This window comes from Sarcophilus harrisii, chromosome 3 (assembly GCF_902635505.1).
Source record: "Sarcophilus harrisii chromosome 3, mSarHar1.11, whole genome shotgun sequence".
Taxonomy (NCBI): domain Eukaryota; kingdom Metazoa; phylum Chordata; class Mammalia; order Dasyuromorphia; family Dasyuridae; genus Sarcophilus; species Sarcophilus harrisii.
Window position 1 is genome coordinate 192,943,650 of NC_045428.1, and position 27,437 is coordinate 192,971,086.

The 27,437-nt window shown below is 35.2% G+C and overlaps 1 protein-coding gene across 1 annotated transcript in view; it reads left to right on the forward strand.

Moving 5' to 3' along the window:
• The window catches only part of RS1 (retinoschisin 1), a 69,128-nt gene extending 41,785 nt beyond the window's left edge, over window positions 1-27,343 (forward strand). The window contains exons 5-9 of the mRNA XM_031961255.1: window positions 14,060-14,085; window positions 15,418-15,523; window positions 21,229-21,370; window positions 23,410-23,605; window positions 27,191-27,343. Coding sequence (XP_031817115.1) covers window positions 14,060-14,085; window positions 15,418-15,523; window positions 21,229-21,370; window positions 23,410-23,605; window positions 27,191-27,343 — 623 coding nt within the window. The remainder of the gene's footprint in view (window positions 1-14,059; window positions 14,086-15,417; window positions 15,524-21,228; window positions 21,371-23,409; window positions 23,606-27,190) is intronic.
• Window positions 27,344-27,437: the final 94 nt, after the last annotated feature.

The following is a 27,437-nucleotide window of genomic DNA, read 5'->3' on the forward strand; positions in this document are numbered from 1 at the left end:
AAAGACAAATACAAGAGTAAAAAAAAAAAAAAAAAAGTCCTAGTCCAAAAGGAGCTTACATTCTAATGAGAAAAGAAAGGGGATGTGCAAGGAAGAGAACATGCCTGCTTAGGGGCTTAATAATGAAGTCTACTGAGCAAGTATGGCACTTTTTCCATTAATCACCAAAACTATGTTACTTGGAAAATAAGTTAGTAATATCTTATTGTAAACAGTTATTGTAATCTTGGGGTTTGTTAGACTCTCTCCCATGCAGATTTAGAGGTAAAAAGTCACATTTGTGAAAGGCTCATTTTTTTTAATCCCATAGAGACAGCTCTTCTGCAGATCTAATTTTCTTTTTTTTATGACTTTGTGTTCATAATACATGACAACCAATTTTTATTGTTTAATATTTCAACTGAATTTACCCTATTTTACCTAGAAAGTAGGGAGGGAGGGAGAATTTAAGCTTTGAAACATCAGAGTAAGAAGGGCCTGAAGCTCATTTTACGATGTTAGGGAATAACCTATACATATAACAATTCCCTAACAATAATGTCAGAGAATAACTTATACATATTCCCTAACATTATTTAACTCCTAAGATATACTATCCTTTCCAATTCCTTCACTCTTTAAAAAATTACATCCAATATCCTGTGATTAGAGTGTTGTGTCTCCTCAGATCTTCATAGTCGCTTCTCATTAGCTTAAATAAAAGTTTCTATCTAATATAATGAATTGTTACCATACTAACTGTGCATATTAATTAACTAATATAATTAAGAAGGCCTGAACAAGTAGGAGTTTGAGAGAAATTCCCATATCTTCAGTGCTGGCTAAATTTTAGCTAAAGTTGGGAAGAAAGCAATGAACATTGGTCCTCTTCTTCCAATAAACAATCCCAGTCCCTGGAGGGCCTCATAAAATGTAGGAACCAGAGTTCACACAACCTTTACTCATTCAAGTGAGGGAAGAATATATAGCCATAGCTATATTAGGACTTAGAATTATCAGGAATTGGGGAGAATCCAGAGAAATGAGAGACCCTCCTTCCTTTGCCAGGAGCAAGGAATGGAAATGCATGTCCTACAATTTGTCTCCATGTCTCCTATATTATTTATTAATTCAAACATTTACAAAATACTTAATATAGGTCCAACATTTGCTTAAGCCCTCAGGGTTACAAAGAAAAGCAAAAACTATCTTTGCCTTCAAGAAACTTATATTCTTCTAGAGAAAATAAGATGAAACAGTGAGTAAGCCAAAATAACTAGGCGCTAAGAATACAACAAGAAAAAGAACAAGTAAAAAGACTGGAAAAATAGGAAAAGGCCAGATTGTCAAGAGCTTTAAATATCAAATAGAGGAGTATGGATTTAATCTTAGAGAGGTTTGGATGGAAAAAGATATATACTTGCCTCACACAGTCCACTTGTCTACTACCTGGTCAAGGAAAGGGTTCCCTAGGCCAAGGATTGTATAAAGAGGTGAGGCAGGTTTAAGACCAGCAGTAAAATCTATTCTTCCCCAGAGTTCACGCCAGATTAGATTATCTCTCCAGAGTGACAAGAATCCAAGGGTCTTTGTGGAATTAAGAAACCTTTTCAAAGTGATATCTAAACTCTTAAAGCAATTGATCAACTAATTTTTTGGACAAAGGATACTATGGAAAACTCCCAGATTTGCAAGCAAACAGCATCAAATATCTAATCTATTTATATACATATATCACATCTCAATACATCGATCATAAGACCCTTAAGAAAAAGAACTTTCATTTTTATCTTTCTTTTTCCAGCACTCAGTGTTTGGCACTAGTAGGTACTTAATGTTTGTTGATTGCTGCTGTTGTTGACTTGGACATAGTGCTTTGTACAAAATGCACAAAGCATTCATTAAGTGATTACTATGTAGTAATCACTTAATGAATGCTTTGGTCATTCACTCATCAAAGTTGAGCCTAATCATGATATTAATTCTATCACAAGCATGAAAAAGAAATCCAAAAGACCTATAAAATCTGGCCCTATAGCTTCACACAGTATCCTTGTGTTTCTAAATTATAGATTGCCAGAGCTAATACTCTTCTCTAATTCTTCATAACCATCCATGATGGCTCTCTCCCTTCAGAGTTCTTATTCCATTTAATCCTATCCTTTCATAGGGTTCTCAGGAACCCTATTCAGGTGTTAATGAACTATTTTTCCTTTGAGATATATGCCTTCTAGAAATTAGTTTTTATGATCTTTTTCTTTGCTTATCTAATACACATGTGTGTTTATATGTGTATATCTGTATGCAGGTGAATGTATGTGTATGTGTGTGTGTGTGTGTGTGTGTGTGTGTGTGTGTGATTTCCTCCCAAGTTTATTAAGGGTGGGGACTTAAGATATATACTTCGAAGGAAAAAAAGTCTTGAAAAACTCATATTTCTAGAAATTCTTATAACTTTTTTCCCTTTTAAATCTAATAATGAGCCTTTGAATTGTTGAAAGCAAAAAGTACCTCATCTCAAAATGGCCTTCATGAATTTCACTTAAGACATTGCAGGCCTTTATTTTGTGCTTGTATCTCCAGCACTGACCATAATGCCTGCCGCATAGAGGGCATTTAATAAATATTTATTGAACTAAAATTGACTGGAGTTCAATATAGTCACTAACAAGTACATTTAGCAGAAAAGACATGTAATGCCAGCCTCACTAATCTCACCTCAATTAACTCTGCTAAGAATTGCTGCTACTGAGGACAGTAACTCTGTAGGATAGCTTCATTGGTCCTTAGCAAAAACCATAAGTACTCACTGAAATAAGATGCTTATGAAGACAAATGCCCAAGTTAATCTTCTCCCTGCTTGGGAAGCTCTCCACATCACTAAGTGAGGAGCTACTCTAGGAATACACAGGAAAAATGCAATTCAAGATAGAAACCATCTTACTCTTTCTTCTTTTTGGCTGTGAAGGTATGGTAGACCTTCTTTTATTTGAACACTCTTTTAGTTGTGAGTGGTTATTTCTTCTGTCATGTACACTTTCCTTAACTCATCAATTTTCAATGTCTTGGTGTTGTACCTTTATGATGTCTGTGTAGCTTATTCTAATAATTTAGAATTGGAATTTAGGAAAAGTGAAAAAAAGATTCTCATAGTTGCATTAAATATTCACAAATAGCACTAAAGAATAAAACTTGAACTTTTATTTTTTCTGACTTATTATAGGTTTATTCAAAGTACTGTTGCCTTTGTACTCTAACAATGAAAGTAAACCATAGTAGTATCTTATGCCATATATGGACATCAGATTTATAAACCACTTTCCATACATTTTCTCATTTTTCACAGATTCAGAGATTTTCCAGTGAAGAACCAAAGAGATAAGATATTTGTGTATATGCATGTCTGTATGATATTATCAGGGGACATGCACTTAATGGAGGAAAGTGCTTAATAAATACTTATTCTCTTCCCTCTGTCCACTATACATTGATATCCTATAGCTGTATAAAAATCTAATCTTGAGCTTGGTGCTTGGGCACACAATAAGAGCAAAAATTGTTGGTTTTATTAAAATAAGAAAAGTTCAGATCTGAGATTTCCTTGTAAACACATATAAAGGATTTCCTTGTAAACACAATACTCCTAAAAAGAAATCCAATTGATTTAACTGATTATTTAATCAGTAGGTTATGGGCTCAGTTTTAACTAGATTCAGTGGTGAATCCAAAATAAGACTGAGATAAGAGTAATGTCCTTGGGGAGTTTATAGTCCAATTAGAGACAATCCTGACACATTTTATTCTAAAGAACATACATTTTCTAATGGTGACCCACCAATGGATGGCTGAAAATGCATTCTCAAAGTTGTAATTAACGTGGCCTGAGCTCTCTGTTTGTCTTTCACTTTTTGTTTTCTTTTTGTCCAGTGATGAAGTATGGTGAGTAGTCATTCATTTTTTACTCAGTAACATAGACAAAACTATTCATTTGTGTTTGGATCAGGTAAGTGTGAACTGTTAGTATTATTTAATGAAATTTCTTGAGATAGGAAGTGACTTGCTCGAGATCATAATGGCAATCAGGAAAAGGACTCTGAGACAGATGCTTTAACTCCCAAACTAGCTCCCAAGAAGGAAGGAGGGAGAGAAGGAGGGAGGGAAAGAGGGAATAAGTCATCTATTAAAAACCTATGAAGTGCCAGACATTGTGCTGAACACATTATAAATATTATCTCATTTGGAATTCACAATAGCCCTGAGAAATAGGTATTATTATTATCCTTATTTTACAGTTGAGTAAACTGAGGCAAACTGAAATTAAATTATTTGCCCAGGGTCACACAGATAGTAAATGTCTGAGGCTGGATTTGAAGTCAAGTATTCTCAATACTCCATCCATTGTTCTAATCTAGCTGCCTCGCAGACATGAAGATTGTATTTTCAGATATGTGGCTGTAATGAGTTTTCTTAATATGTCATATTTCTCTCAGTATTCTTCCTGAATTACCCTTTTGGGTAAGTCAGTCACCTAGCAAAAGCTAGGATGTTAAACCATCTACCATATGTTAGGCCTGTGAAGAGCTAGGAAATACCATACATATCCTTAAAAAGATATGTAATGTGGGGAGAATAATGGGCAGCATTAGTCCTGGAAGAAAGCTCTATCAAGTAGTCAGATTCAACTCTTCTATGCACCTAGTTAAGTTCCTATAGTCTCCAGCTTTAAAATGCATGATCCTTGAGGGGAGTTTTTCTTGTATTGACAAGCTTTCCCCACTGTTTTTATTGAAAAAAAAAATGTGCACTGGAATTTTCTTTCCCAAGGAAAGCTTTTTCATTCTCTCCCCCCCCCCCCATTATTCCTGTGATTAGATCACGTGATGTATTAAAAAAAAAAAACCCAATCAAATAACACAGACACCCCAGGAGCTGCCTGTTTTATATGACAGCGCTGTCTGGGAAGCCCTTACTTTTTCCTTCTTTCTCCTCACATAAATCCAAAGCCTAGAGCTTTCTAACCCTTGATTGTCTGCAGAAAAATTGGGGGGAAGAAGAAAAAGGAATTTTCCTTATAACAACTCAAGGAGGCAGACTCATGACATTTAAAGCTAACAGGGGGGCTAACTATGACTTAATCTAAAACTCTTCATTTAACAAACAAGGAAACAGTTACCAGCCTTACTTTTTCATTCAGAGCTATCTGGGTCCAGTGACAACCAGGATGACTGGAGGTAGCCTTGGATACTGTGGAAGACATTGGCTTTTTTTAAGCTAAGGTCTTTAACCAGCCTCTTTTTGAGAAAACATTCATTTAGTGATAAAAGGCTAGGTAAAAACTGAGGCAAAGAATGGCTTCTTTTACCTAGTCAAAAAAAAAAAAAAAAAATTCAGTATGGGAGAGGAAGATCAATAGGGTTTCTGACCAAAACATAAACAATTTCTATTTACATTTACTACAGAATCAGTCAATCCATGAATAACTGTGGTTTGGCCTAGGACCTATTGTTGGTCAATCAATGAGAGCCAGAGTGATTTGGATTTAAGGTCTGTTCCTTGAGAGAGAATTCTAGCTAATAAACCCCAAGACATCTTGGGAGGTTTCAGCAAACAAAATTTATATTCCTTTGGGCAGAGCACCCCCAGGTAAGGGTATAAGAAAGCAAACAAGGAAGGAAGGGAGGAAAGAAGGAAGAGAGGAAAGAGAGAAGGAAGGAAGAAAAGAAGGAAGGGAGGAAGGAAGGAAGGAAGAAAAGAAGGAAGGGAGAAAGGGAGGAAGGAAGGAAGAAAAGAAGAAAGATAGAAAAGGAGGAAGGAAGGAAGGAAGGAAAGAGAGAAGGAAGGAAGGGAGGGAAGGAAGGAGGGAAGAAAGGAGGAAAGGAAGGAAAGAAAGGAGGAAGGGAGGGAGGGAGGGAGGGAGGAAGGAAGGAGGGAAGAAAAGAGGAAAGGAAGGAAAGAAAGGAAGAAAGGAGGGAGGGAGGGAGGGAGGAAGGAAGGAGGAAGGGTGAAGTATTTCACCCAGTTGACCAGTTCAGTTGGGTCCCCAGTGGAACAGCTAGCAGATGGAAGAATCACAAATCTTGAAGTATTAGGAGAGGTCTATGGCAATTGATTTAATTTTTTTTTTTTTTTTTTCTGATCAAGCCTCATTTTAATGGGTGAAATAGTACAGATATATATATAGCAGTAGAAAAGAAGGCAGGGTTGTACAAACACAGTACAGGGTGGGTATCCCGCCCAAGGATGAGCTGCTCAGATGTTTCTGGTGGCAGGAAGCTCTATGATGTGATTAGGGGATGCCAAGATATCTGCCTATTCAAAGTTAGGATGTGATTAGGAGATTCCTATTCAGGAAGTCTTTGGTATGATGCGATTAGGAGATTCAACCTATTCAAGGTTGGCCTTATGTGGCTGTAGATTAGTGCCGGCTCCCAACAGGTCCCCCTTTTTTCATTTATATTTAAAAAAAAAAATCAAATGTAGAATTTCTCATTTCTTGACCTGTGCCTGGCTTAGGTTGTTCCTATGGGGAAAAGCCTTACCCGTCATAGGAAGGATGTACAGAAACATCTCTTCCTGGCTTAGGTCGGCTAGTCCTTGAGGAATCTTACCTGTCATTGGCTAACCAGGTCTCGATGTTTGTTTCTATTTCTCATATTTTGTTTCTATTGCTCATATAAGCATCAAGGGGGTCATCACCAGTCTCAAGGCGGTGAGAGTGTACATGAATGGGTTTGGCCAGCGCACTATCTACTTGGGACAAAAGCAAAAGAAGGCCAATTAAAGGCCCTTTGAACTTCTGAAGTACTAATTAATGAATTCTAAAGCTTAAAAAATAATCCCCAAAACTGAGTCTGCCAGGGCAATTTTAACAAAATAAGGGATTCTAAAGCTAAAGCATCTAAATTGAATCTGAACTAGTGAGATGGGGGTGGGGCAGAAGTGCTTAAGGCAAAGTGAATAGGGGTTCCCATTATTTCAGGTATTTTGAAAAAATCTACCAGTTGTACCAAATATTATCTCTTCCTCCCTTTTTTTTTTCTCAGAAAGGAATTATCAAATGACTATTCCCCATATAAATCCCAAGAGTGAATTAAAATCCCTATACATAACAGACTAGTACAGTGGCATTTCCTAAAAATCCCTCAAACATAACAGCAATAATTACAGTTTTAACAAATCCCATCCCAAATCTTAAACAGAGTGATAGATGATACAAGCAAGGTTCAACAGTCAGTCAAACATTCCCAAAGTCCCTCATATCAGTCCAAAGTACAGTAGATGCAGGGTCCAGTTCATGGTCTCATTTTAAAAACTACTGCTTCAGGCTGTGAAGTGATAGAAGGCTCTCATTCTATGCAGACTGGGTATGCCATACTGACAATCAAAGCTGATCAAGGTTCCAAAAGCAAGCCAATTTAGATCAGTCTCAGATGTAAAGACTCAAAATATGAGGAGGTATGGCAATTGATTTAATTATCAGACAGCTAGTTTGTAGGATATAACAGTGAAATAATTGTTATCTCACTTCATATAAATAGTTTCCCTTTGTTTTCCAGCCAAAGTAATATATCATTTCTAGTTATGGGATATGTGGTTTGTTTTTGTGTGGGGGGGGGGGGGAGTGTTAATCAGTTTGGGGAAGAAGAAACATTTTGGCATTACCTGAGCAAGAAAAAAAGGCTATTATCCAATATTATACATATTATGTGTTGACTAATCATTGTACATATAACATTTTCATTTGAAGTTTTATAAAACATTATACAAGAAACAATACAAATTGAATAGTATTAATAGAAACCAGAGAAAAGCAAATCATTCTATGTAGTCCAAAAGATTGGAATCCCAAACGTTTATAAGAACTTACTTAAATTCTATTTAAATAATACATAGAATCCCATCATAATCAAAATTCATTTATTTCTTTTGAGATTCATGTCTCATGGTACTTCTAAAATTCACATTTTAATCTTAACCATTGACCCTGGAGCTGGAATCTTCAGAAACTATCTCATGAACTGCCTTATTTCACAGATGAAGAAGCTCAAGTGAACAGAAAGGAAAAGAAAACCAAAACGTTAATATCTTAAACTTTTTGGTAATCCCTAAGTATAAAGGCTGTAGGAATGAAACCTTGGTAACCAAGAAGAGGAAAGAAAAGTATCTTTAAAATAAAAAACAGAAATAAAACATGATATAATGTGAATCCTAAACTAACATTCTCAGAAATTACTAGCCCATCCTGTTCCTTTATCAATTATAATTCCCAGACTGTCTTGTTAAACATAGAATGATGAGAAGTTGGAGCTCATCCAGATTTTTATTGTTAGTACTTCACGGTAAATTCAGGTTTCCTAAATTATCTTTAAGACAGTCAATACATATCTTTTATTTCCCCCTGCTCCTCTGAGATTTTAAAAGTTGTTTTCCCAAGAGCAAACTGTTCGTTCCTTTATTATTCTGTGTTGTATTTGCTCAAGTCTGTGAAGCTATTCGTGTAAAATAAAATAGCAAATCTTTGTAACTGGTAGTGGCTATCTGCCTTGATTTCTTCAAGTTGATTGATGACTGAACTATAACCAAATTCATTATAGTATATAATATTCTTTAACAATTATGCTCTCCCAAATCTATTTCATATTACCACCCCACTACCTTTTTTAACCACTGCAAATAAACACAGATCTATCTTTTTTAATATAATGAGACGACTTACAACAGGACATTTGGAGGGAAGATGGGGATCTCAGCCAAATGAAATAAATTTGAATATTTGAGGTAGAGCTAAATTAGGGCCAGTGGGATGAATGAAAACTGGAGAGAAGTCTCTGACGAGTTCCTTTTCTCATTCAATAGTTTAGATTTGCCACTCATACCTATTCAATTTCATCTCTTTCTGCTTTGGTTTATCCATTTTCTGGCCACTCTTTTCACTGAATACCTTTTATACATTATAAATATTTATCATGCCAGCTGTAAAATGAATTTAGGAATTGGCATTTGTTTCTATACACTCTTTGAAAAAAGAATAGACATGCTATAGAGAGTTGAGCTCATATTTTTTTTTAATAAAATCCTCTTTTGGGTTGGAAGATACATTTTGTTTTACAGAATGGAAAAATAATTAGCATGTTTGACATTAGAATCTGGCTTTAGCCTCTACATTTCTGGATTAAAAGAGAGGGGCAAGATTTGAAGAGTTAAGAAGGCAGGATAGATGACTTGTGTCATCTTATGCCCTTGCACTAGCCCACCCTAAATTCAAGAGAAATCTGAAGTCATTGTTGAAGTGTTAGTTCATCTGTTGGTATCTCTCTCTCCAGCTGCTCATCAGGCATATTGGGATAAGTAATAAATGAAGATAAAAACTTCTGATGGCAAAGTGATTTCAGAGCTTATAAGGATTAAATTCTCTTTAAAACATCTCTAAAATAATCTCCAAATAGATCCTGTTTGGACTTCAATCCAGACTGCTGTTTGTGTTTGCCTGCATTCCATGAAAAGATTAGGTCTTTCAATCTTTCAACTCTTTCAAAGATTTTAGAGGTTTCTTTTAACCATCTTTTTTCAACTTGCTTTCTCAGTAAATAAGTTCAGATGACATAATTTCCATAATCAAAATTGATCGATAAAGCAGCAAGCATTAATATTATTATTTTAATTTGATATCAATGTCAGGTAATATTAACCAATTTACTATTGATGTTTATTGATATTGTTCATTTGATTAGTATTTAACATTATTTATAATTATTTACTAGATGTTGTGCTAGGGATACAAATACAAAAAATAAGCATTCTTTACCTTCCCTCAAGAAACTTAGACTGTAATACGTGGATACAATTTATACAGGGAAACAATCTCACAGGGATTATAATTGTGGCCATAGGGCAGTGGGTGTGACTGCCTAGTGTAAAATTCCTTTCTCTGTATATAATATTCCCCTCTGTATGACAGAGTTGTCCTGGAACCAGAGCAAATTGACTCAGGAGAGTTGATTGTTAAATTTTCAGTGTAAGCATTGCTAAATCTTGGAAATCACAGCTTGATTAAACTTAAAGGTGTATTTCAGATACATTTTTTTAAAAAAATTAAAAGAACTGCTTTTTAAAACATTTACCAGCGCATGCTTGCTATTAGAATGCAAATTCCTTGAGGTCAGGGTCCCCCAACCATACTTTTGAGAACTTCTTTAGGTTGGGATAGCTGGGCCTTAGCCAATTCCTCTTAGTTAATTTTACCTTTTTACTATTCCACGAGCTGGAGTAGTATTAACTAGTATAATTTTGGAAATTTTTAGAATTTTTTTTTTTAGAAATGTAAAGATTGACAGGAAGGTAGAAAACAGGGCTCATGGCAAAAGTCTGGACTGGGTGGGCTGTGAGGTCCTAGTGGATGGCAGGATGGGAGTTGGAGCAAAGGCTGGGTCTGAAGACATAAAATATGTATGTGTACATACATATATACATATAAAAATGAGATAATAATTATAAGGCACTTAACACAATGCCTGGCACACAGTAAGCACTGTACATATTGCTGGTAGTGATAATGATTTCAAGCCCAGTCATTTATCAAAATTAGTTTTCTTCCCAGCTCTTTCCCTGAAAAAAACATAAAATATTTGAGTCCTTCTTGCACTGGAAGGCCTCTAGTCAAATATTCAACCACCTGGAGCATTAATTGAAAGGGAAATTGAACCCTGGTCTATTATGGATACTATTAAGCTTAACTTTGATTATGCAATATTGTGAACTGTGATAACTATGTCTTATGTAATTAAGTCTTTTGTCTTCTGTTTATTTTCCAATTAAGAATATAATTTTATGTCTATTTTTTTTCATGGAAAATAGATGCAGAACTTGTAGGTACATATACTTACATTTCTTTAGGATATTTTAAAACGTGGAAACAAAGAATATCGGAAATGTTTGTTAAAAACAGTTTTGTCATTTTGAAATGACCTTTTAAAAAACTTCATCCTTTTCTTCCTAGGGTTTTTTAAATCATAAAAGACAGGATGATATTTTTCAATGAAAGTTACAGTGGACAAGGAGTTGGGGTAAAAAAAGGGCCAGATTAAGTATTCTTTTTGGCTCAAAAGGTTGAAAATAGTGTATTGTTTGTAAATTCTGGGCAACCAAACATCCTTCATAAAAGGTCCCTTTTCCTTCAAGCTTACTCCAAACATTGCCAGAGGAAGGGGAACTCTCCTTTTGTGGCATCTCAACCATACAGGGATTGCTTCTGATTAGCAAGTTTCAAAATTTTTTGGACTCAGAACCCCTTTTCACTCTTAGAAATTATTGAGAACTCTCATACAAAGTTTTTGTTTATGTGAATCATATCCATTGATATTTACCATGTTAGCAATTAAAACATCCTATTATTTGAAAACTATTTTTAACCTTGTGAACTCTCTGAAAATGTCTGGGGGGGGGGGCCCTCAGGGATCCCTGGACCACATTTAGAGAACTGCCACTTTAGGTGATAGTGACAGCTGGGGCTCAGCTGATTACTCTTAGCTAATTTTATGTCAAAGTTGAACAAATGGGAGGCTCAGGGTTTGATAATAGACTCAAGAGATTTTCAGATCTAGGTTACCTGTGTGAACCTTTTAATCCTTCATCTGTTCAAAAGTTAAGTCTCTTGCTAGTCCAGCTTCACTGCCACAGGTCACTGCATGACCATATAGACCTATTCTTAGCTGTCTTCTAAAGGTGGGCTTTGGAGCAACTCTTGCTATTCATTTCACCCTTGGATTTTGTATTCCCCTGGGCGTTGAGAAATTTAACATTAACAAGAAGAGCTTATTATCAATGTGTGGAAAGGTGAAGAACTTACAGATTAAGCACATATTGATCAGAGACTGTTAGTTAAAGTACATCAGGCCTATAGGCCCCAGTCACATGATTTTAGATAAAGCCTGCACTGCATTCCATTGTCCAAAGAAGGAATTACAAGCAGAAGCTGTACATCACCTTGTCTACTGCATTCCACTGACCAAATAGGGGAATAAAGGTTTATGTGACCAATCACAACATATAGAGGGTGGAATTTTGGAGGTTCTTTGAATGTATAAAAGCTGTGAATATTTTCAAGGGAGTGGCTCTCTCCTGCTGTGAATTTGGCTCACAGACCAGGATGGGATCTGTTTCTCAAGATTCTAATAAATAATTCTGCTTTCTATGAGTGATCTCTGTAGTAGTCACTTTGGGTAAGGTCTTTTTGTCCCAAACAACAATATATACATTATATATTATTATTATATATACATTAATATATTATATATATTACAGAGCATTTTTCTCCCAACAACACTAGTGCAAACAAATGAATCATTCACATCTCTGAGAACTGAAAGGGACCTCAGAGATCATTTAAGTTCAAATTCCACTTACAAATGGAAAGAAATGAGGCTTTGGGACATTAAGTGATTGACCCACAGCCATAACGTTAGGATTCTTCCCAGATGCCTTCCATGAGCTTCCATGTGGAGAAAGCTCCACAAAACACACTTAGCAAAATTTATGAGAGAGAAGCTGCCTTTGGGAGATCACAGCCAGCTAAATTAGGTTATCTGTTTTAATTTGTTTTTAACTGTTTTATTTTTTTTTCCCCAAACACAAAAATGACATGCCTCTTCCTTGTCTTCTTTTGCATACATGTATATATATATATATATATATGTATATATGTGTAGTCTGTGTCTGTGTTTATGTGTGTATATATACATAATAGGCACTTAATAAATATTAGTTGAATTAGATAACTCTCACCAGATGCTACTGAGATCCTGACCCTGTTCTAGGCTTTTTATAGTGAAGTCACATTTAGGAATGTCTCAGTCTCAATGCATATGTCTTACCAGTTTGCAATTTAGAGCCTTAGAGAGTTTCCTGGTAGTATAAGTGAGAAATTAAGAACCTTGTTCAGGGTTGCTAGGAAGAACGATTCAGAAGAAAGTCTTGTTGACTCCAAGGCTAGATTTCTTATCCATCCCTCAAATTACCTCTTACATCTTTATTATCTTCAAACAGCAACACTTCCTTGCTCTCACAGTCCTAAATCACAAATAGGTTTTATGTTTCCACATCTCTGAATTTAATTTGTTTTTAATCTCTACAGATCCTTCTGTCTAAAGAGAATGGCAGTTTATCAGCTCTCTGATTTCATGTCCACTGAAAAGACATCTCTGTATTTCCCTATAATTCTTAATTCTTATATAGTTTGCCTTGGCTATTGTTTCCTGTATAATTTGACTGTCACATGAGATAAATTCTGGAAGGAGCAATGCACTGGAGTGAATGCCTGGGGAAAAGGATGGAAAAGCAATATTTTCGAATTGGCCAAATTCTTACTCACTGACATCCTTTCTCTCTTGTCTCTCTGTCTCTTTCATTTTTTTCGGTCTCTTTATTTTTCTCTGTCTCTTTGTCTCTCTTCATCTATGTGTCTCTCTACCTCTTTGTCTTTCTCTTTCATTTGTCTATATATTACAAGACATAAAAATGCCAGCAGTTAGGAATTTAGCTAATCTATGTCAAATTTAAATGTGGGATGAACCATGAAGATATTTTTTAAGATAATAAATGGATTTCTGAAAGGTATTGACAAAAGTGAGTTTGGTTCTTTAGTTACTTTTCAGTATAAAATTCACTTTCAAAAACAGAAAGTGGGAAGTTAGTACCTAAAAGTATCAGGCATGCTAATTTTATACAATATTTCCTCCATTAAACTATATATCATCTCCACTACTTAAAAAAAAATCACTAATTTTAAGCTTATATTTAAAATATGCATTTTGAACACTTGTCATTTAAATTGCTTTGCCTGTTGGTTATTTAAATTTTGATTGCAGTTTGATATTCTGCACATCTCTCTCTAAAAGATTCCTGTTCTTTTCCCCACTCTTATTAGCAATAGAAGTTATTCTGAATTAAATGTTTACTTTGTCATTTCTTCTAGGAGGAAATTTTATTTTTTTTCTTTTGGTATGCTTAATGGATGATTTTAAGTAATAATTTACTATATTTCTTTTCTATTTTTCTCTATATTCTCAATATTTCTCTTGCTCAGTCACACTGGCATTATCATCTACTGAGGTAGGTATGTTTATTAGTATTAATATTTAATTAAATGTGTTTTCATAGATTTTCTTAGCAACATGGTTCATAGGATATTTTCTTCATGTTTTAGCCCTACATTTGGCTTATCCTAGTAATATGTTTACATATGATAAGAAAAAGCTATGAGGTTCAGTGGAAAGGATGTTTAATTTGGAGTTTATTGTAATTTGAGTTCAAATATTGCCTATATTTATTAGATTGTGACCCTGAGGAAATAATTTAATCTCTATTTATTTCATTTTCTCCATTTATTATTAGCCCCTAATATTCCTCAGTATTATTAAGTCCCATTATAAAATTGGGTTACTAATAGCACCTCCTTTTCTGGTTGTAGTGAAGATCAAATGAGTTTAGTTATATAATGTTAAATAAATACTTGCTAACACTATTGTTTTAAAAAAAATTAAAAAGATTTTAATTTCAATGGTTTAGCACAAAACAAACCAAATTTATACACTGTTAGTGTTAAAAGAAAATCAGGCCTGTAATCCAACCCCTTAATTTGATATAGGATAAACTGAGGCCTCAAGTGGTTTGGACTTCCCCACAGTGGATAAGTGTAGAGCTAAATTTGAACTCAGGCCTTTTGATTCTGAGGGTCCTTGCCACTTTGTTCCTCCATAGGTAGAACCTTATAAAATCTCAAATTCTATTACCTTTTCTAACAGTTACACTGTTACATAGAAAGAAATCTACAAAATAAACCAATGGTAGCTATAGGAAGAAATCACCCAAACTTTAACTTATAATCTTTTAAGTTCACTTTAAAGTGTACAAAGATGGCTATTAAGGAGGCTAAATACCACTAATAGTATGTGTGACTTATATTAACTAGTAAAAGTCAAACATCCCTACAGGTATTCAATTCAGTTAATCTTTTTTTCAGAATCAGACATAGATAAGATAACATACCATAACTGTGAAGACCAGAGAGCAATTCAAAGGCCTTTAAGATTTTGAGATCCTAGATTTATTTGGATGTCATTTAGTCTAAATAACTCATTTGTCATTTAAGGAAACTGAGATCCAGAGAGTTTAAATAATTTGCTCAAGTCACAGAAGTCAATAGTGACATATATATATATATATATATATATATAGGCAGATCTCTTTTTTTTTTCCTACTGTTCTGTATTACCTAACATAGAGAGGGGAAAATAGTGAATCTGGACTTTTCCAGTGCTTATAATTGTAGTTAAATACAAAGTTGGTCATTGTGAGATATACAAAACTCTTTGGCAGGGCTGTTATGGATGGAGTAAGATTCTGTGATTCTTATTACTCTGCTGGTCCTCTCTGTTGTGATAGGATGATGGAGAGGAGCTTTGGTATAATAAAGCCTGTAAATGTGATTGTCAAGGCAGTTCCAATTCAGTATGGTCAACTGGAGCAAGCAGCTTGGGCTGTATGCCAGGTAAGGATTTATTTCTGTTGTTAAGCATCTGGCAGTGGAATATCCTTTGAGGCTAACTATTGAAATCTAACCATTTTCACTTATTCTTTAACTCAATAGAAGTGCATTATCCTGAACTGTTGCTATGCCAAAGAAATACTTTCTTCAAATTATATCTAAATTTAATATTTCATCATGCATATATCTTTAATGACTCTTTTGATAGGATTGTTAAGAAATGAATTATCAAAACAATACAGCCAGCAGCATTATGAAGGTTTGCATGGTAAAGGCCATACTTAATGTCTTATAAAATTTAGGAGAATGAAATTGAACTATTCCCCTCCCTACAGTACTATGTGGATTGATTGTGAGATGTCTGAAAAGTGCTTCCGATTTACAAATTTTAAAAAACTGAATGTCGTACCAGACATTTTCAAAAGGCCCCAGATCTTACCATTGGGAATTAATTAATTCCTTTGGTTTATGCATTGCCCTTTCTCCAACATTCTCTTTTAAAACTTAGAGAAAGAGTAATACAGAAGTATATTACTATACTATCCTATTATATCCTATCCTATCCTATCCTATCCTAGTATATACTATACTATACTATCCAATTCCTTAACATAAATTCATTTTCCTCTAGGTCTAGCAAGGTCCAGGGCAGCATAACTGCGTATCCTAAAGCATGTGGATTCAATACAGAGCAGTAGAGAGCTGAACTTAGAATCATCTTCAAATCTCTCCTCAGAAACTTATGAGCCACGTGATCCTGGGAAAATCACTTAAGCAGGTTTTGATTTCTTTATCTGTAAAATAAAAGGGAGAGGTATTTGAACTTCATAATTTCTCAGGCTGTTTCCAGTTCAAATCCTTGCTTGCTTGCTTTCTCTGGGTCTTGGTGTCTATATCCGTAAAATGAAGAATCTGGATCAGATGATAATGTTGTTCAGTCATATCTGATTCTTTGTGATGTCATTTGGGCTTTTTTTTGGCAAAGATACTGGAATGGTTTCCTTCTGCAGCTCATTTAACAGATAAGGAAACTGAGGCAAATAGGGTTAAGTGACTTGCCCAGGATCACACAACTAGTAAATGGCTAAGGTCAGATTTAATATCAGGAAGATGATTTTTCTGTCTCTAGGCCTGTTACTTTATTGACTGTGCCACCTCTCTAACTCAAAAAAACCCCTATAATTTGGCAGAACATGGGTAGGAAGAGGGTATTGAGAAAGAGACACACAACAGGAAAAGAAAAGATAGCCTGGATGGGATTTCCTTAAGGTGATGCTAACTGCACAAGTAACTTTCCTACTGAAAAGACTATGGCCATCTGCTTGCTAATTCACTGAGTCAATACCCATTGGAAGCAGAAGGTGACCTGCTAATTGCATTATGGCTACCTAATCTTCAGTTTATTGTTACTCACAGTACTCAAATGCAGGCCTTTTCCAAAGCTGAGATAAGCCTACCCCAAACTGCTGCCAATGTGAAGAGCTGTTTCAATCAAATCTTTTGGCCGGTGGAATAGAAAGAGAGAGAGAGAGAGAGAGAGAGAGAGAGAGAGAGAGAGAGAGAGAGAGAGAGAGTGCATGTGCTAGTTACCAGCAAACAATTGCTCCCCAAATGCTTCAATCTTTGTTTGAACCTTGGATTCCTTCTGAGATGGATATGTGTTTATGTGACCATCTTTGCACATTTCTCTTGTTATGGCCTTGGAGAACAGATGCTGTACACAAATGAATGGAACAAAATAAGAATGTTAAATAAGGCATTTTTATGCAGAACAAATTAATAAAGAATTATGAGGATGCAATTGTAGTTATAACAATAAAAACAACTCTTAGTCAACAAACAGCCTCCCCATCACCTTTCCAAAAATCCAACCATGGAATAACCTTGATCTCACAGAGTTCACTGTCTCATAGGGGACACATCACATAAATAACTGTGTACAATCTATATATAGGCTAATTTGAAGATAATCCACAGAGAAAAGGTACTAGCATTAAGGGAGATTGGGAAAAGCTTCTTTTAGATGGTGGGATTTTAGCTGGGACTTAAAGGAAGCCAAGAAATCCAGGAGGCAGAGATGAGAAGGTTGTACATTCCAGCAATGGGGGACAAACCAGTGAAAAGGCCTGGAGTTGAGAAATGGAGAGTCTTGTTAGAGGAACAGCAAAGAGGCTGATTCACTGGGTCAGAGTACATGGGAGTGTAAAATGTTAAGAATCGAAAGGTGAGGATAGGGAAAGTTATTAACCTTTGGTTATACATATAATAATAAAGCTTTGATTAACAAAGAGAGGATTTTATATTTGATCCTGGATGTTATAGAGAGTACTTTGAGTTTATTAAATGGGGAAGAGGAGGAAAAAAATCTCTCAAACTACCCTCCTCACAATAGTTTAAGATTTTGTTTTGTTTTGTTTTTCAGGAGCAAAAATAGTATCACAACAAGATTGACTTCTTTCCTTCCACACATAAAAATGTTTATATTACACATTTTAGGGGTGTTTTAAAAATTTATTTAGCAGGAAACTTGGACACCAAAGAGTCTGTGCATTTTTGATGGAAATCTCCTTGATTATTTTATCATCAATCTAAGCACTTCATTGATGCTTCCATTTTCCCATTTTGTGCAGATTTTGTTTTCATACTACATATAGTGGAGGGGAGATGAAGCTGAGCCACAATGAGATCCCTACTCCCAACAGACATGTGTATTTAATCCACACCAATTCCAGAAATAGCAGTTTATTGTATTTAACTTCAACCAATTAGTCCTAAGCCTCTCATTTGCCCTTTACCTTGGACTCATCTTGTTGTTTCTGCATATCTTAAGAATGTCCCTTCTGACCTCTCATAATGAGGCGATGAAGTAATCAGTGTCTAGACAACTACATCTCTTTTTTTCTATAATAAATTTATAAGCATCTCCTATCTTTCTGCTTACCAGTACTAGACAAGTCCATATAATACTTCGTGGCTGCTGACTAGGGAAGTTCCTGCTTCTCTACTGATTACTTGACTGGGTTCATTCATTAGATGTATTAATTGGAAAAGTAGGAAGGATAATGGGAAAGAGAAGAAGTATAAAAAGGGGGGGGGAGGGAATTGAACATCAGATATAGGGGAAATAATTTATTTTTCCTAATGTCCCTCACCTGTATAGCTTTTTTTTCCTGTTCTTTCTCTAATCACTCAATTTGCTTGAAAACTTGCTCTTGAGGAATGATTAGATATACATACTGCCTTTAAGTTGTTAGAATAACAACACAGAGACGTGTTAAGGTGAATGGAATTCCCTCATCAATTGACATCCTAGGAGGTCCAATGAAGATTTAAGCTAAAAGGATGTTCTAATTATGGAATCCCAGATGTTGATATGTTTGAGGTATGTTTTGGGGGTTTCTAATGTCACCTAAAATACATCATCATAGACAACTGTCTACCCCAACACCAACCTTAAGTGGTTCTCACTAGGCATGATCTCTTACCCAAACCAGCTCATGAGCTTATGTTGCACTGAACAAAGTCATTGTCTGGGAACATCACACTGAAAAATTATTTCTTCCAAAGATTTTACTTTAAAAGGTAGGGGGACAATAAATATAATTCTGGAGCCATTCATTATTTAATTCCATTTTATGTAGAATTATACCTGGTTCTAGTTGCTGGTTGCTGAAGATGACCCTCCATCTCTAGTCTCCATATCTTCACCTTGGCTTTCCCCCACATCTGTCAACTCTGGCTTCTTTCAAGTTCCAATTCATATCCTACTTTCTGTAGGAGTTATTTTCCTGTTCTCTTACTTTTTCCTTAATCTTAGTGTCTTCTCTCTAAGACTCATTCCCAATTTCACCTTTATCATAAGATAATTGCTGTACATTGCTGATTTTGTATTCTCTCCTTCTTTACTGAGTTCCTTGAGAGTAGAGACAATCTGCTTTTTTGGGGGTGGGGCGGACCTTTCTTTGTATCCCTAAAGCTTAGCACAGTGGCTGGCACATAGTAGACAGTTAATAAATCCAGTTAGTTGATTTATTGTCTTTTTTACCCTGCTACTACCTTCCTTTCTGATATTGTTGTTGTTCATGTCTGATTTTTTGTGACCCCAGATCTTCTTGATAAAGATGCTGGATTAGTTTGCATTTCCTTCTCTATCTCATTTCACAGATAAGGCAAAGAGCATTGAATGACTTGCCTAAAGTCACACAGCTAATAAGAGTCTGAATCTTCCTGACTCCAGGCTCTGCAGCACTCTGTCAGCTTCATTACTCAGCTGCTTCATTTTCTGAGATTACCTTCCAATTATTGTCTCTATATCTTGTGTGTACCTAATTATGTGTTAACTCCATCACTAAAATGTAGGCCTCTTGAGTGACTCAGTATTTTTATCTATGTCGTCAGTTTTCAGCACAGTGTCTACTACATAGCAAGCTCTTTTTTTTTTTTTTTACTTTACATATATATATATATATGTTTTTTTTTTATTTAATAGCCTTTTATTTACAGGATATATGCATGGGTAACTTTACAGCATTAACAATTGCCAAACGTCTTGTTCCAATTTTTCACCTCTTACCCCCCCACCCCCTCCCCTAGATGGCAGGATGACCAGTAGATGTTAAATATATTAAAATATAAATTAGATACACAATAAGTATACATGACCAAAACGTTATTTTGCTGTACAAAAAGAATCAGACTCTGAAATATTGTACAATTAGCTTGTGAAGGAAATAAAAAATGCAGGTGGGCATAAATATAGGGATTGGGAATTCAATGTAATGGTTTTTAGTCATTGCCCAGAGTTCTTTTTCTGGGCATAGCTGGTTCAGTTCATTACTGCTCCATTGGAAATGATTTGGTTGATCTCGTTGCTGAGGATGGCCAGGTCCATCAGAACTGGTCATCATATAGTATTGTTGTTGAAGTATATAATGATCTCTTGGTCCTGCTCATTTCACTCAGCATCAGTTCATGTAAGTCTCTCCAGGCCTTTCTGAAATTATCCTGCTGGTCATTTCTTACAGAACAGTAATATTCCATAATATTCATATACCACAATTTATTCAGCCATTCTCCAACTGATGGACATCCATTCAGTTTCCAGTTTTTAGCCACTACAAAAAGGGCTGCCACAAACATTCGTCATAGCAAGCTCTTAATAAATACTTGTTGACTGACAGATTTAATTGGAGGGAAATGTACTTATATAATTCTGTCACTTTTCCTTATTCCTTAAACCATTTTTCTTAATGCCCAAGGAAAGGTATAGCAAGCATGTAATAGATATACTCAGTCTCCTGGTCAAGGACTTTGCTTGGCCTCCTGATGCTTGAAAATCACATGTCCATGTTCCTTTCTTGAACATGCTGTTCTAAAATGGCTCTATGCTAACAGAAATGTGTTCTCAAAAAGACTTGATACATACAAGCAGGAAGTAGATTGGAACAAATAACTGTGCATCTTGTTTTCTAATTGCCATCATATATGATCTGAATACTAGTATGTTTGCCAATGTATCATTTGGACTGATTGCTGACCAGGAAAATGAAAATACCTGGCATTTAAATGTCCTGTCATTTGCAAAACCAGGATAATAATTCTGATCATTGGATCAGAAATGAGATTATGAGTTTGGAGATTTCTAACTTCTTGTGTTTGTTGACTAATATATAAGAATGTATTTATTTGACTTTTTCTCTCCACACCAGAATGCCCATACCATAAACCTTTGGGCTTTGAATCAGGAGCTGTTACTCCAGACCAAATCACTTGTTCCAATCCAGAACAGTACATAGGATGGTATTCTTCATGGACAGCAAACAAGGCGCGTCTCAATAGTCAAGGTTATGGGTAAGCCAAGGAAGATCTTGGGTGTCATCATCAAAAATTATCTTTTATACCTTTGCCAAATTGGTGGAGCGAAAAAAAAAGATTAGTGTGTATTAATACTCAATATTGTAAAAGAATATAAAAGACAAGAAGGAGCAGCTAGATGGCTCAGTGTATAGAACACCAGGCCTGAATTTAAAATTTGAACCTGAGTTCAAATCCAGCCATACTTATCTAAGGACCTGGATTTAAATTCTTTTTCGGTTATTCACTAAAAGAATTTTTGGGGCCTCAATTTCCCCAAATTAAGAAGTTTTATTTTATTGATTTTTTAAAGTCTCTTCTGAAAGCATGGCAAAGTAATTACAGAGCTAGTCTTGAATAATAATAATAACCCTCATTATTGTCATTAACATTTATATAGTGTTTTAAGTTTTGCAAAGTACTTTACAAAAACCCTATTTTATCTTCTCAGTTCTATTATTTTCCCCATTTTACAAATGGAGAAACTTGAGGTACATAGAGATGAAATAACTTGCTCAAAGTCACACAAAAGTTAGTCTCTGAAGTGGGATTCTGCATTTATCCATTCTATTCAATGCATCTCGTAGCTGCCCCTCGAGGTTTTAAAATTGGCCCTTGACATATACTAGTCCTCTAACTATGGATGGCTCTTTCAGGACCTCAGACAGTTCTCCCATGCTATAAGTTACAAGAGTCGGTTGATCAGCTTGAAAGGAGAGAATCTCCATCCTGGGATTACTTAAACCAATAAAATCACAACTAGGAAAAAACAAACAAACAAACAAACAAAACCAAAACCAAAAAAAAAAACCAAAAAACTTTTCCACTTCTGTCTACTCAAATTTTTATGGTGTTACAAACTTTTCAAACAATTTCCAGACAAATTTCATACATCACAGTATCTAGCACAGAATAGAAAAATAAATATCCACTCTCTTTGATATTAAATACCTTGGAAAAAAAAACATAGAGTAATTTCTAAGAATAAGGTCTAAAAGAAAGACCTAGGAAGAAAAAATGAAATAGAGTGTTGAAAAGGTATGTTCTAATCTACCCACAAAGAGGTTGTTGTTGTTTAGTTGTGTCTGAGTCTTTATGACTTTATTTGGGGTTTTCTTGACAAAGACACTTGGAATGGTTTTCCATTTATTTCTCCAGCTCAATTTACAGATGAAGAAACTGAGGCAAACAGGATTAAGAGATTTGGCCAGGGTCACGCAGCTAATAAGTGTCTGAGATCAGATTTGAACTTGGCCTTCCTGATGCAGACCTGGCATTCCATCCACTGCATCACCTAGCTGCCCCCATGAAGAGGCATCAAAAAGATCTCTTGCTTGGCCTTGGAGTTTTATCTCTTGGTCTGAGTCACAGCTCTGACATTTACTAACTGTGTAACTCGGAGGTTACAACTTCTTTACTCAACTCCTTTATAAATTGAAAATAATAATGTGCTATCTACCTGAAAAATCAAAGTCATTGTACTCATATAGCCCCTAACAAAATTGTGAGAAAAGTGCTTTGAAAATACATTTTATGTGTCTGTGACAGCATCAAATAGTTAAGAATGTTATAAATACCGTAACTATGTAGGATGTAAAATTTTGGACAGCATCACCCTGGGTCTGAAGAATTTTCCTCATTCCACTTCTATGAGTAAGGTACATTCAAAAGAAATTTAAATTACAACTCTGAATACTTTTCTAATGACACATTAATTTAATTCTAGAACTATTTTTCTTAGGAAAATGTAGGTACAGGAAAGGATGGTATGGATTTGTTTTCTTTCTCTTATAAAAATGCTAAAATATCTGAGAATTCTCAGTGGCAATTCTGCATGCCAATTTAAAAAGGAGAATTTAATTCCTTTAAAGTATTGTAAATCTCTGACTCAGTATCTGCTTTTTAGTAGGATTTTTAAAAATTTTATGTATACATATATATATATATATATATAATTTCATAAAATCACTTGCTTGCTGTATAACATTCTCATAGACCAGATTCCAAGAGTAATATGGTTGCAATATTTTTCATAGGTGTGCATGGCTCTCCAAATACCAGGACATCAATCAGTGGCTACAGATAGACCTGAAAGAGATCAAGGTGATTTCAGGGATCCTTACACAGGGACGCTGTGATGCTGATGAGTGGATGACTAAATACAGTGTACAGTACCGGACTTATGAAGGTTCAAACTGGGTTTACTACAAGGATCAGACTGGTAACAATCGAGTGAGTGACAGACATTTGCTTGGAATTTTTGAAATTCTCTTAAGGAATGAAGCATGTTTCTTACTCCTATTGAGTAATTATGAATGGATCACTTGAACTAATTTCAAATTCATTCAATATACTCTTTAACACAGCTTCAAGCTTGGGCAATACATACATAATCCTGAAAATGACAGGAGCAGATTGGGCATATATCATCTGTACTGATGCTACTGCTGAAGATTAATGGATATTATTAACTCAATAGCGTGATTCAAGAGGAGAATGAAAGCTAACTTCAACAGGTTTTTTTTTAAGGGATCCTCCTGAAATCAGGATAGATCTGAGTTCAATGCTAATCTAGCATTAGACAGTAGTATGCTGCTGTACAAGTCACTTCTGTTTGATTCAATTTCCCCAACTGAAAAATAGGAAGAATAATAGCACCTACCTCTCAGGATTATTGGGAGGATCAAATGAGGAAATAATTGTAAAGCTTTAAAGTACAGTTCCTGGTACATAGTAAGCTTTGCTTTTTGTTGTTCAATCATGCCTGACTCTTCATGACTCCATCAGGGTTTTTTTGGTTAAAAATCTTGGAGTGGTTTGTCATTTCCTTCTCCAGCTCATTTTACAGATAAGAAAAACTGAGGCAAACAGAATTAAGTGACTTGCTCAGGATCACACAGCTAGGAGTGTCTAAGGCCAGATCTGAACTCAGGAAAATAAGTCTTCCCTATACCATCCTGCACTCTATCTAGTATCTAGTATCTAGTATCTATAGTATCTATCTAGTAGCCACCTAGCTACTTCAGTCAACTATACCAGCTATTAGCCATGAGTAGTGATCAGAAATGGAATATCTTGGTTTGTCATTTTAAAAAGCATGTTAAATGAAATTATTTCAGAATTTATTTGCAACTGTGAGTTTTTCCACAAATCATAAAAATATGGCTTCCTCTAATAGCCTGAAATATTAGTGTTGGAAGATTGTAAGCACTCAACACAATGATTAGTATCTATTATGATGTAAGTACCTGTTATTCTGCTATAGTTTCAGAATATTTTGTTGATTTTTGAATCTAGCAGAAATAACTAGAATATATTTCTATCTGGCTATTATTTCATATTCAAAGTCTACTTCATAGATTTTTAGGGCCAGAAAAAATATTGGAAGTCTTCTGGTTCTGCTCTGTCTTATTTCAAACAAATCAACACATTAAGTCAACAGATGTTTACTACATGCCAGGTACTATGCTAACCAAAGTTAAATGGTGTGGCTTGACATCAAATAGCTACTTAGCAGAGCTGACTAGCCTGTTAATAGAACAGTTATTGTTCAGTTCTCTTTCCAATGCCCCACCCACATGTGTTTGTTTTAAGAAGAATATCATGATTTCTAAAGAAACTGCATGTAATATGATGTAATGAATTTGAACATCATATAACCAACATTCATTTTGCTCTAATTTCGTTGTTTTGAAGCATATTTAAAATCTTTTAAGGTTCCTAAGGGCATTGAGAGACTATCACATTTCTTTTTCTTTTCTTTTCTTTTTTTATTTAATAGCCTTTTATTTACAGGTTATATGTATAGGTAACTTTACAGCATTAACAATTGCCAAACCTCTTATTCCAATTTTTCACCTCTTACCCCCCACCCCCTCCCCTAGATGGCAGGATGACCAGTAGATGTTAAATATATTAAAATATAAATTAGATACACAATAAGTATACATGACCAAACCGTTATTTTGCTGTACAAAAAGAATCATTTATATATTCAATATTCAATATTTATATATTCAATATTGTACAATTAGCTTGTGAAGGAAATCAAAAATGCAGGTGGGCATAAATATAGGGATTGGGAATTCAATGTAATAGTTTTTAGTCTTCTCCCAGAGTTCTTTCTCTGGGCATAGCTGGTTCAGTTCATTACTGCTCCATTGGAAATGATTTGATCTATCTCATTGCTGAGGATGGCCAGGTCCATCAGAACTGGTCATCATATAGTATTGTTGTTGAAGTATATAATGATCTCCTGGTCCTGCTCATTTCACTCAGCATCAGTTCGTATCACATTTCTTTATGCAGAAAATTGTACAAGAATCCAAAGGAGCCTACATCAATCTCATTATTAACTTAATCCTAGTGACTAAATAAGCTCAAAATCAAATAGGCATCTAAGTGGTATCCTGCACCTTGAAGTCAGTTAATCTGAGTTTGAATCCTGCCCCAGACACTTACTAGTTGTGAAACCTGGACTTTCTGCCTTGGTTTTCTCATCTGTAAATGGGGTAATAACAATTAATTAATCAACCTAGAGGTTTGATGAAAATCAATTAAGATGACATATATAAAGCCCTTTGCAATAATAAATATTTATTAACTGCCTGACATAGAAAACCTCTGCAATGTTAGCTGTTATTAATTCTATATTAGAGGCAGAAGATTGTCACATGCCACTTACAAAAAAGGCTATAGGGGCAATTTGCTGATAAAGACCTCTATATTCATGTGTATGATTTCTAGGTAAGATGCAGAGGCATTTACAAGGTAGAAACAAACTGGGAAAAGGGTCTCCTTGTAACACTGGACAACACTCATGTATTTGAAAAGATTCAGGAGGAAGACTGCTCTGAAATACTCTCAAATATCCACCCCAAATATCCATATTTTCATATCAAAATGAAAAGCTCTTATTTGTTCTTCCCATACTGTTACCTCCAATGAAGTCCTCTTAGTACAAATAGTTAATTCCTTGAAGCGATTTCATCATTGGAATTCAAAAGGGGAACCAGTACTCCTATTTCACACAATTACAGTTATCCCTTCCACATCGAGGGGTTATGGTGCCCCTACAATCTGAAAAAATCTATGGAAAAATATTTGGTCGTCTCTTCTTACTAGAAAAGAAAGCTGAATTTTTTTCTTTTTCTTCTATGGGTTGTTTACAGTATTTAAAAAAAAATACCTTGTTAAACAATACTATACGTACATTTTGTGCATTTCTGAATTTCTAAACTTTTTCTGTCATCTGCTGGTCTTTTCATCTGCTATGACTTCTACGTAATTCCCCAAAATTCTCACTTAATTTTTTATGCTGATGTAGCAAAATCTTGAAACTATAGTGGAGAAAATCGCAATGTGGAAGAAATAGCTGTCTAGTTTTGAGTGCTGTTAATTTGAATAAATGCAAGAACTTCAAGGATTTTAATGTTTTTTTTTTCCTTCTGCCCCTTTTAAAAGTTTTTCAAAAACTCCTGAAGATGCCATAATGCCATTTGCATCTAGGACAAAATAAATATCGCTGCTGGGCCTACTTTTGTTACTTTTTTGTACACAGATTGGAAAGTGATTTCTGCAAAGCAACTTGTTTATTGTGCAAATAAAGCAGGGTAAACCCAAATCCCCAAAAGAAAATAAGCTTTCATCAAGAGAAAACTTTGCTCACTTTATAGGATTGGCACTTAGCATTAATGTAAGCCTTCAAACACACTAAAGATCTTCACACTTGCTTTGGCAGCAGGCATTTAGAAATTCAGGCCAGATCCAAGACCTATGTGAGCTAATCTCCTTTTGGTTTCTCCCCTCTTCTTTTAGGTGTTTTATGGGAACTCAGACAGAACATCCTCTGTCCAGAATCTCCTAAGGCCTCCCATTGTTTCCCGTTACATCCGTTTAATTCCCTTGGGCTGGCATGTGAGGATCGCCATCAGGATGGAGCTGTTGGAGTGCATGAGTAAATGTGTTTAGCAATGTAAAGGAGCAATGCAGCACAGGATTAGACAGATCTTTCTTTCAGAAGAAAAATGAATAGTACACCATTCAGTAGAAATGTTGAATTTTG